Consider the following 12,335-nt stretch of genomic DNA (forward strand, 5'->3'; position numbering starts at 1 on the left):
AAAAAGTCTAATACCGAGAAGAAGAACAATAAGGCAGAGGCAAAAAATATTTAAGATATCCCAAAATAGCTTAGTCATTTCCAATGAACATATCCATGTTATGTCTCACTGTAGAGTACCAAACTTTTTCAATTGATGAATACAAAAATATTTCGTTTATAAATAGCAAAATTACGAGCCTAATTTTATAGCAACACTGAATTCAATTGTTCTTACCAATAATTCTTTAAGGAACTCCTTGTCTAGTCTGTGCCAGGCTGCTTCGTCTTCCTTACCTTCCGGCGGCACCAGGTTCAAGTAGGTAGCGATTGCACGTAACGCTTTATCACTATGGAAATGAATATTAATAAAGTGACATGTTAAAGACCGTCAATCCAACGAAAAGAGTTCCATCTGTTCATTTCATACGAGATATAAATTTTTTCGTCAGATATGTCCGATGAGGTCATTCCTGGCCTTTAAATATACAAAGATAAATATGTTATAAAACAAATGTTTTAGTAGTTTATTGTAAACTAGCTGTCGCCCGCGACTCCGTCCGCGCGGAATTAAAAAAGACTTAATCTCATATGTTCTTCAAAACTATGTTCTATATCTATGGTAGATTTCAGTGAGATCCGTACAGCTTTTCTGGAGATACCTTAAAACAAACATCCATATATCCATTCATCCATCTAAACATTCGCATTTATAATATTAGTAAGAAGCAGGAAGTAATATGTTATCAAATAAAAAATAAAGGTGTGGTTTTTGCGGGTACTGACGTTACTGACCTACAATAATGTATTTAATTTTATACAGCGTGTCCCAAAATTCTTGAATTTGGGGACACGCTGCATATGTACTTAGCATATCCTATTATTAAAGTATCACAGTGCAAGTTAATTTTTTTAATCAAGATGGACCTTATCCTACAGTCAGGTAGAATTAAAATGAGAATTTATGGGGTCGGGATCAACAAATTATATTTTTTTGTATATAATGAGGTCTCATAATATATTCTTCCCAAGTAGGGTTGTTGACTGGCGGGCGGTCGGCCGTAAAAAAAAACAAATTATGAAGGTTTAAAAATTTGAACGCCGATCTCACGTGAGTGGGATAAGATGCTTTGACATTCTAAGCAAGTAATTTTTTTTTAATTATTGATATTTTTATATCTGTATCCATATGAAGGGTACAGAGTACATTCAGACTAAAGGGGTTAATCGTTATATTCGGTATGCGGCACCATACTATCGAAGGGACCAAGTCGAACAACTTGCGGTTGGAACTGGTCTGGACCGGCATAGTTCATTGACCTCTCTCGTACAGGAATACATCACGATTTAATTTGTATAAATGAATGTTGATGGAAGAAATTATATACTGCAACGAATAAGTCTCGCAAATAGAGTTAAAACTTCGAATATTATGAAACATATTTGTAAGGATATAAGAATATTTCTGTGCTTTCCAAATTCATAGAAGCAAGTTACGAAATGAGATGCAACAAAATATATTTTTCATGCAATATGTATTCTTAAAAGAGCTTGAGACATCACAGTAAAATACTAAAGTATAAATTAGAAACAAAACATAGATAAATACTGAAATGTACAAAACTCACCTTAAATTACCAAAATGTTTTTGTAGAGATTCTCTTGTGTCTACACTGGCAACATTAGCTAAGGAGAAGAGACGCAGATCGGGGAATTTTGAAAACGCTGCTTTCTGTCAACAAAACTCGATTTGATATTGAAAACGATATCTTCAACTATAGATTTTAGTATTGTATTCACAACAAATGAAATTACAAGTAGTGCCATCTAGTGTCAGTACTAAAAAACTGTGCTATATATTAAATAAGTAATTAATTATCGGAATAATCAGATGTTATAATTGTTAGTGTTGGTTACCACGCCACGATCATAACAGTGGAAACAATATTTTTTGGTAAGTGTTTGGTCACTGAAAACTCACAACTAGACTAACATTTAGCAATAGTTGTTAAATTTAACTAGAAAATATTAATATTATGTTCTTTAAATATTGGTAAATTTATCATGAGCATTTTCAGTGACAACGTTGATGTCTTTTGTTAACAAGATATTGCATCATATGAATAGACTTGATACCTTCAAAAGGATTCAACCACCAACCTGTAAGGATGTGATCCTGGAGTAGTGCTGCAGAGTCATGTCACGATCTGTCATCGGGTCTCCGGTCTCATCGCTGATTTCGAAACGGGCGTAGAACTTCAGCATTTGCAGAAGCTGTAACCAAAGTAATATATCACTCGTATTTAAGAAATTAAATTACATATATAATTCAAAATAATTATAATATTAAACTACCAACACGATAAACACCTTGATTTAAAATTAAGATTAATTAGTAAATGTTACACAGATATTATGTCATAATTTTACAAATTAAATTCTAGATTTCATAAGAATATTAAATGTACTTAGTGTAGGTACATATAAAAAAACATGTCGCCAAGTAAGGCAAACAAAAGTGGTTATTAAAATACCCATATATGATCGGTTCTTAACTACATATTGTTTACAATGATTTTAATTCCAAACAATTTGGTCACGATAGGTCATTGGATTGCCCGATATGGCCATGGCTTAAAACTTGATAGTAACCAAGGTTTATATTTAAACTCTCATGAATAAACAATCGCGCGTGTTTAGTTCAGCACGGTGCTGCCAGCGTATAGTTTTTAACAATACGTAGGGAAATATTCAAGATTAAAAAACTTTTGTTTTATGGTCTTTAAATTGAGACATTTAGCTTAAAAAAGTATTAGATAACTAAATCGTATTTTTCATAATAATGTAACTAAGGTGGGGTCATGATGACACAACATTCGATTTTATCAATATGCAGTAAACAGTTCAATGGTTCCAGGTACCTAGTTATTATCTATATCAACCATGAACAGGAAAGATACGTATTCTAGCAAATTATTCTGGAACATTCGATTTAAAGAAATAGCTATAAAACTAAGATATAACTATTTCTATTGACTCAAATAATCTATAGTGTCATAAAATAGCAACTCCACTCGTGTTATTATCATTTTTAATAATAAACCAGCGAGAATAAGTGGATAAAGAAATAAAATGTGTAAATTGTAAGTTAAGGTTGACAACACTGATAATACCGTACTGTCTAGTATCAAAAAAACTCAGTAGTGTAAGTCAGAACAAGGAGGCGTGCGCGCGCCGGTTCATTACTTGCCGGCAATTCGTTCAATTTACGTAGAATTTTAAGTTTTTATTGAAAGTAATGCTTTACAAAGAACAAGTGAAAATGAACAAAATGTCAGGCTTTGTTATAATGCTTGTAATTATTTTAAGTGCAATATATGTTGACTCAAGCGAGTTTTGTTGTAAACCAGGCCAGTTTATATATAAGGGCGTAAACAGAACTAGAACATGTTATGATCCTGTATCGGGAACTAATTCTGAAGTGCTAATTACTTGTGAGATAAATGTGTTATTAGTTGAAGACGATACGTATACATTTAGTGTGAACGATGAGAAATATTTGGTTATCAGTATGCCTAACTTTCAATCTGAATTGGAGCCTGAAACGTAAGTTTTAAAGTTGTCATTAAATTTTTTTTTCAATGTAATTACACAAATAATTAATTCAAACTTGATACCTTCACGCGTTTTGGAGAAAAAAGGGTCTTGACAGACAGACGGACGGACAACAAAGTGATCCTATAAGGGTTCCGTTTTTTTCCTTTCGAGGTGTGGTATCCTAATAAAAATAAATAACCTCACTAGCACTAAAAACTAGGGCGTCATAGCCATCTATGGACGGCTTTTATTGGTATAATTATAAAAGCTAGACAAAAATCTATTTTTTGTGAAAATTTTTAAACTATTTACAATGACGCATTATTGCATAATGCTAAATATACACAAAAACAGATGTTTTATTTTCAATGTTGAAATAACGCATGTTTTTATTTTTAAAACATCGCTAAAACGGGGTAGGCCTATGCCCAGCAGTGGGCGTCTCATGGCTGAACAAGTAATCAAGTACAAATACAACATCATTGAAGAACAGATAAAAATAAGATTTTCCTTACTATTTTGTTGAAGTTGGAGCCAACGGTTTCTGGAACTAATATTACATTCAAAACTCTAGAATATATCTAAAAGTGCGGGCATTGGTACGCTACGCTACGGTTAAAAAAATCGCATGATTTTTGTTTATAAAGAAGTGGTTATTTTAACGTCCGTCCTTGGTAAGACGGCTGCCAAATAAAGAGCGATTGGAGTAATAAACAGATTTCAAAAGACGATAGATGTTAACACGTCCAGTGCCTCTGCCTTTTTTAGTTACTTTCGTACTAAAATTAACTTGCTATATCAGTGAACGTATTAAGAGTCGGGTTTTTTAGTTCTTGTAATTGAAGTCACTTAGTAATACTGTTTATTAAAAATTCAGAATAATCATAATCATCATTATCATCAGCTCACTATATGTCCTCACCGAGGGGCTCGGTGCCTACCCTAAGTTAAGGGTGATTAGGCCATAGTCAACCACGCCGGCCCAGTGCAGGTTGGTTGACTTCACAAATATCGTTGAATTTCTTCTCAGATATGTGCAGGTTTCATCACGATGTTTTCCTTCGCCGTAAGAACGTCGGATAAATGTACATATGTGAATCAGAAATCGAAAAACACATTGATACATGGCGGGATTCGAACCCAGCACCTGCAGATTGCAAGTCAAGTGCTTGACCACTGAGCCACCGACGCACTGTATAATATTTCAAGTAAAAATACGAAAATAAAAGTTAATAGATCAAAAACTTTTATTAAAACTATTGCTTATTAGTGTGTTTCTTAGACTAAAATCCCTTTATAAAATATATTGTTATCTCTGTTTTGTCAATTATAATGACAGGGACAACGATATGTTTTAAACAGTGATTTTGGTTACATAAAGAAAAGATATTGAAGGTATTTAAAGTATAAATTCCCTAAGATAATAAAAATATATTTATTCAACCTTTTTGGGAAATATTTAATTTAATATGACAACATTTAAAATTAAACGTTAAACAAATAAGGAAAATATTTTACTATTCTGAATAACAACAATATTACTTGCAGATATTCAGTAAGACGTTAGTTTCGAACGAGTAGTTCCATAAAAACATGAGTAAATTTGTTATTTTAGTATTAATTTTTAATGTAATAAATGCAGTGCGTCTGGATGAATCACCACGTGCTTGTTGTGATTCTGATCAGTTTGTTATAGTAATAAACAAGTCCAGAATATGCTGGAGTCCTACGTCAGAGATATCTCCAATATCACTCAATTGTTCAGGAAGTATATTAGAATATAAAGTAAACATTATTGGTAATACACAAGCAATTATTGTGGATAGCAAAGAAATAGAATTAAACACAGGTAACGATATCTTACTAATATTATAAATGCAAATGTTAGGATGGATGGATGTTTGAAGGTATCTCCGGAACGTCTCAACGAATTTTGGCATGTAGTCTTTAAGAACACATAGGCTTATTATGTTTTAAATCTAAACCTATATGCATTTCTTAAATTCTTTCCATTAGTTGATAGAAAACAGTTTTTAAAAAATAATTTTAATGGTTGGTAATCTTCATGGTTTCTATACGTTCTTTTTGTTTTCAAATTAATGGAATACAAAAAAAAACTTTAGAACCACTTTTGCCTTTTCACGCTATAAAAAAATACAATTTCGTTAAAGAGTTTAAACAAAAAGAGATCAAAGTAAAAATGTACCACTTTAAAATAACGCAGTAAAATTGCGCCGAAAGTAAATCTAACCGTCTATAAAATCTAAAACACAACATAAACCATTCTATCTTAAGTGTATGATAAATAAAACCAACAAAAACAAAGTAGTTTATTACACAATCTTTTAACATCGATTAGAGGGAGACAACTATAGCTTCGTGCCTTAGTAGTTTTTAAACGTAATATAACATATAGTCAGTTTCCATTATTACATAGACAATGGATTAAATGACAACCATAAATCATTTCTTATATTTCTTGTCCTTATGCCACTATGTAGGGTTGGCAATAACAAAAGATATAAACGAAACATGAGTGTCGGTGGCTCAGTGGTCAATCACTTGACTTGCAATCTGCAGGTCCTGGGTTCGAATCCAGCCATGTACCAATGTGTTTTACGATTTCCGATTAACATATGTACATTTATCCGACGTTCTTACGGTGAAGGTAAACATCGTGATGCAACCTGCACATATCTGAGAAGAAATTCAAAGATATGTGTGAAGTCAACCAACCCGCACTTGGCCAGCGTGGTTGACTATGGCCAAATCCCCCTTAACTTAGGGTAGGCTCCGAGCCCCTCGGTGGGGACGTTTAGTGAGCTGATGATGATGATAAACGAAACTAAACGAATTAATAATGGTCTAAATTCGAGACCTAGGCCATCCATAGAAAAAAGAAGACAAGAATATATATTTTAGTATCACCTAACTTTTTATAATTAATTAAATTCGACTCGGCTGATACGATCTTCCATTATTCAAGACCTTTTGTCAGTCTTAAATTGTGCATTGACAATATTGGAATGCACTTTAAATTCAACGTACGCCTCAAGGCTATCTACAAAAGGCAAAATAGCAATCAACATGACTACATAATTATTATCATCACGTTAACTTATTAAAAATAAGTTTTTAAATTCAATGACTTGTTTTTAAATTTCAGATTTTGCATTGGCAATTATTCTATAAGTACGAACACATCTTCGTTACTGAATGCGAGGAAAGCAGCCATCATTTGCGAGGTAGACGAAGAGAATGCAATAGTTGATCAAAGCGTATTGGCGTACTGTATGCTTGTGTCAGTCATTTTTCTAACTCTGACAGCTATTGTCTACATTGCACTACCTGAAGTAAGGTGAGTACAAATTAAACTTATCATTTAAACTCCTGCCAAATTCCCAAAGGGAAGGGGAAAAGAGGATTAGATTTGGTAGAGAGGTAATTATGTATAAAAAAATGAATTATCCATTTCTTGTACATCCTCTTCTTTACACATAAAAAGTATAGCGTCCTAAATATTTGAGATTAAATTTGTAATTGTGAATGTCAATCTACGGGCAGCGGTCACTTCGCTTTTTCAGCGTTATCATCAGATCGCTGTACGCTTTTTTACCACCATTAAGTCGTCAACGACCAAATCTGTGACCAGTATGCTTAGAAAATTGGTTATTATTTAAACTGATATATAAACACGGCTAAACACTCACGTATATTCCGGTCCGGTGGTGGCACCGCCTAGTTTCGAGCCCATCGGGGACCCTTCATCAGGATAAGTGGTACTGGTATTATTTCGCGGACGCGGCCCATCGCTCACACGAAAGTTTGAATCATTTGGTTACTATTTAACATTAAAAAAGGATTTGAATTCTTCTGTGTCTTCTATTTAATTGAATTTCTAATCTTTTCAGGGATTTGAACGGAAAGAGTATCATATGTTTCTGCATCTCTCTCGCTCTTGGTTTGCTCTGTTTGGCGATTATGAATCTCATTAGCTCATACTCCGACATGAATCTCTGCGCAACTCGAGGTATGAAAACAAATAAACGAGATATTTTAATACAAAGTTTGAACGGCAATAAACAATGTTATTCTGTTTTAGGTTTTCTCACGTATTACTTTTTCATTGCAAGTTTCTTCTGGACCAATGCTATATCAATACAGATCCTTCGTAACATGAGGTATGGACCATACTAACATATATTAACAGTAATAATGTCATATGATAGTTCATGTTTTGAAAATACGATGCAGATTTACCAGAGGGGTTAGACAAAATGCATTAGCTTCGAAGAGATTCCATAACGAACTTCAAAAATGTATGGAACTGACGCGCGACAATCACATGACTCTCCAAAAGTTATTGTCAGTTCAATCTTATAATATATAAAATTCTCCTGTCACAATTTTCGTTTCCATACTCCTCCGAAATGACTTGACCGATTCTCATGAAATTTTGAGAGCATATTGAGTAGGTCTGAGAATCGGCTACTATCTATTTTTCTTTATTCCGCACGGACGGAGTCGCGGGCGACAGCTAGTACATTTTTAAAGTTTGCTATGGAATCGCTTCGAAACGATTGCATTTTGTCTAACTCCACTGCATCAGTATTAAAGAATGTTGAGTCAATGTTTTGTTTGATGTTTCAGACGTCCATTAACAGTGGACTACGGTTGGAAGGAGTTTGCGTGGTACGCCCTGTATGCGTGGGGAGCAAGCGCCGCGATAACTATAGCCATGGCCATTGTAAACTTCCTTCCTGGGAATCATCAGAAGCCCGGAATAGGATTGAACCATTGCTGGTTTTTCGGTATGTCAAATGATGACATCAAGTCTTATGAACATTTTGTATGTTCATGTAACCCCTATAGTCAAGCGGGCAACTAGTAAAAAATATCAATTGAAGCAATTACTAAAACATGACACAGTAGTTTAAAATGACTAAATTTTAAACGAAGTTAATTCGTATTATTCATTAACCTCGGTTTTCTGAGACCAAAATCTCCGTTTAAAACATATAACCATCTCAGTTTTGTCTAACATAATGACAAGGATAACGATATGTTTCATACAGAGATTTGATTACCTACTAACGTTAGTAATTGATTATTGATGTTTGACTAAAATTGCCTTTACATGTGAACAGACAAGAAGCAGCAGTGGTACTACATGTACAGTGTGATGTCAATCCTGATCTCAGCCAACATCTGCATCTTCGTGTACACCTCAGTGCTGCTCTGGCGGCAGAGCTTCGCATCTACGCATCTCAAGGCCCTTAAATACAAGTCTGTATACTGATTGATCTTTCAGTTTCCTAACATGAAATGGGTGAACAAATACAATTGATTTCATTACTAGCTGTCGCCCGCAACTCCGTCCGCGCGGAATTAAAAAAAACTGAATAAGTAGCATATGTGTTCTTCCAGACTATGTTCTATATCTATGCCAAATAACATCAAGAGCTATTCAGGAGATACCTTCAAACAAACATCCATCCATCCATCAAAACATTCCCATTTATAATATTAGTAAGATTGGTATATCTTTGTCTATATCTTCGATCGTCTTCTGTTTAGTTACCGCACCTTATTCGTCACCGTTTATTTATAGATTGACAAATGTATCGTTAAAATGCAAATTATATCGTTAAACATTAAAACAGAAATGACGTAATACAAAATCTCAGTACTTATTAACTGATTTAATTACTTTTACGTTGACGACCATACCTATTTTTATTATTATCTTAAGCTCGCCCTCGATTTCGTCAGCACAGAATTTAAAAAAAACTGACCTTAATTTAATAATATACATTCAGCCTTTTCCCGTCAAAGTCAAGCTGTTTCGGAGATTACCCGGAAATAACTCGGACTTGCGGACAAACAGTCAGACAAAAGTTACAAAAAATTATCTCTTAGCTATAAATAAATACATCATGTTCACGAAATATGACTTTATTATTCAAGACAAATAACCATTCAGTGTTAAATGGAATGCTGCACCATTAGTTTTACAAATTACATAACGTCCTTACAACAATAGCAAAGAGATTTAAATATTCTGCGTATCTTTATCATTGTTGTTTCACACACACGTAATACATTTTTATACATTTTATTTCTTATACAATGTAGAGTTCATTGATCCTAATTAATAATCATGTAATTTGAATTATTAAGATACTAGTTTTCACCCGCAACTCCGTCCGCGCGGAATTAAAAAATACTGAATAAGTAGCGAAATCTGGATGAGCTTTGCTCGGTATTTTTTTTTAAATTGTGTTTTTTGGAAATTATATTTAAGAACGAATTACTAATAAAATGATGAAATATGAATAATATTTTTCGATCTTACTAATAGAAAAAGTTAAGTTTATGTTTAAGTTGATTATCGATAAAACACGAATAAAATGATATTTTCTAAAAATGATTCCTAGCTAGATCGATTTATCGCCCCCGAAACCCTCTATATACTAAATTTTATGAAAATCATTGGAGCCGATTCCGAGATTCCAATTATATATTTATATATATAAGAATTGCTCATTTAAAGATATAAGATATGTGTTCTTCCAGACTATGTTTTACATCTATGCCAAATTTTAGCGAGATCCATATATGCGCATTTATAACAATAGTAAAATTAAAATATTTGGTCGTAGTTTTCTGTATAGCATATTAAAATCTCACTAGCTTTTGTCCATATTAATTGATTACATCCTAATATTATTAGTATAGTTTAATTCTATTGATTTACACTAATTGAGTATTAGATAAACAATTTCAGTCATATGTTTTATGTTTGTATATCGAATGAAGTAACGACATAATGGAAATTAATGTGGCCGATGTTCAAAAAATTAACAATTAACATTTCGTGTTTCAGATTCATGATGACTGTCAGATTGTTCATCATAATGGGAGTTCCGTGGGTCTTCGAGATGATAAGTTCAGTTTCGAATAAAAGTATTATTTGGTACGTATTACAGTGTCCATCAGTTCCGTTTCCCAAAGACAAAACGTAAATTACAACCAAATCCAAATAAAAAATTGTTTAACATATCTTGAAAGTCAAAGACTTGTAAGATGCAGTACTTGTGGGCGTTATAATTGTTCATGATAATGACGTCAACAGACTCGATAACTGTTATCGTGGCGTTATCTTGACTCGAGCACAAAGACCAACTATTAATAGCAAACCTAAAGGCATTGTATTTGTATGCAAAGTAAATCACAGACGCTTCGCTATGCGCTATTTCGGTTACAATTACGACAGTCCACTAGTGGCGTGTTTAGTAAAAGAGAAATGAAATATAAATTAATACTCGATCGATTCGATTCTTTAAGATCGCTTTGATTATATTTTTATTATTTTCTATTAGATGGAATATTGATTTCGGCCTAATTGCGATGTCTTTGCTCGTACGATAACGTAATTTGAGACAACACAACTATTTCATTGTTACAGGGTAATACTGGACTTTGTGAACGTGCTGCAAGGTCCGCTGATCTTCTTGGTGCTGGTGGTGCTGCGGAGACGCGTGGTGAAGGCGCTGTTGCGGCGCGGCGTGCTCGACTGCCTCGCGCCGCACGTGGAGCGACATCTCGCGCTCGCTGACGACGACGAGGACGTCATACAACATACCATGGATGTGCCGATGGACGAGAAAGTCACTATCAATTAGGCCATGATTTTACTATACACATACTAATGATAGCCGCTGACTGTAACCAGGTTTAGAATAAGCCTCGAAGAACGCCCAAATACCTACTGTATTTTTGATCTGCGACTCGACTTGAACACTTTTATAATGTCTTCAAACTGTATTTGCCAAGGGGAAGGTTTGGAATGAATCTAAGGAGCTTATTACTGTAATACTATAGGGCAAAACTATAATATTGTGAAGTACAAACAGTACCTAATTTTATTGATTAATTTTAATAATTTTAATAATAGTGAATCGAATGTAGAAATGATGTAGGTTAAATTCTACGTGCAAATATCCGACTTGGGTTTGTAAAGTACCGGAATAGTAAAATTCCCAAACTAAACTTTAAAAAAACCGATAGCAGTAAGAATACAAGAATGCATCAGTACCAAACTAGTCAAAAAACTTTACCTTAAATATTTCATATATGTTACGTTATTAACACAGAAATAATTAAATAAAATATTATTTTAATTTATGATACATACATATAATAAGAATTAATGATAATGCATTTGTTTCTTTGAAATTAATATTAAAATCACGCATTTATCAAACAAGATACTCTTACAATATGTACTTATTTATTTTATTGCAGTTTAGTTCTAATCAAGAATCTATATAAGTTTATGAAGAATATTTTAATGTATATAATTATGTATAATATACATACATACGTATACAAAAAAATCTTTGTACCAATTGTATATTATGGTGGTTTAACCTTACAAAACTAATCATAATGGAATAACGTAAATTAAGCAGAGATTTAGTTTTTTAAAATATTTATATAAATGTTGGTTCTGTATTTTAAAATAGACTTTTTGTCGTTTTTTTTTTATAACAACTAACAAATAAATGTTATGTATAACAATCAATCATGTTTATTTTATAAACCAAAAAATCCTGTTATGTCGTTATTTGCTGGTTAAAATATTTAAAAACCTAGTATGTATTAAAAAAATCAATATTGGATTTTAAACGTTTTTGAAATTCTAAACAAATTTTATTAGTTTTATTTTAACTACATCTAGCGGCATCTTCCTGCACT

General features: G+C 33.0%; 2 protein-coding genes across 2 annotated transcripts in view; one reads left to right on the top strand and one right to left on the bottom strand.

The window, feature by feature from the left end:
- LOC106120051 (intron-binding protein aquarius) overlaps positions 1-12,335 on the bottom strand; it is a 51,875-nt gene that overhangs the window by 17,327 nt on the left and 22,213 nt on the right. The window contains exons 7-9 of the mRNA XM_013315227.1: positions 2,139-2,252; positions 1,607-1,710; positions 217-328 (exon numbers count right to left, since the gene is read on the bottom strand). Coding sequence (XP_013170681.1) covers positions 217-328; positions 1,607-1,710; positions 2,139-2,252 — 330 coding nt within the window. The remainder of the gene's footprint in view (positions 1-216; positions 329-1,606; positions 1,711-2,138; positions 2,253-12,335) is intronic.
- LOC106120054 (G-protein coupled receptor Mth2-like) lies at positions 3,194-11,769 on the top strand. Its single transcript, XM_013315231.1, has 8 exons — positions 3,194-3,584; positions 6,742-6,933; positions 7,487-7,605; positions 7,678-7,756; positions 8,226-8,386; positions 8,723-8,861; positions 10,462-10,551; positions 11,044-11,769. Exons 1-8 carry the CDS (start codon positions 3,277-3,279, stop codon positions 11,258-11,260), a joined length of 1,305 nt encoding a protein of 434 aa, XP_013170685.1. The 5' UTR covers positions 3,194-3,276; the 3' UTR covers positions 11,261-11,769.

Source organism: Papilio xuthus, unplaced genomic scaffold, assembly GCF_000836235.2.
Source record: "Papilio xuthus unplaced genomic scaffold, Pxut_1.1 DF826961.1, whole genome shotgun sequence".
NCBI classification, from domain to species: Eukaryota; Metazoa; Arthropoda; class Insecta; order Lepidoptera; family Papilionidae; genus Papilio; species Papilio xuthus.

Coding starts and splice junctions, on each gene's coding strand:
- LOC106120054 (XM_013315231.1), top strand. CDS start 3,277: ATGCTTTACAAAGAACAAGTGAAAATGAACAAAATGTCAGGCTTTGTT. Junction 7,757..8,225: donor CAGATCCTTCGTAACATGAG/GTATGGACCATA, acceptor TTGATGTTTCAG/ACGTCCATTAACAGTGGACT. Junction 8,387..8,722: donor GAACCATTGCTGGTTTTTCG/GTATGTCAAATG, acceptor ACATGTGAACAG/ACAAGAAGCAGCAGTGGTAC.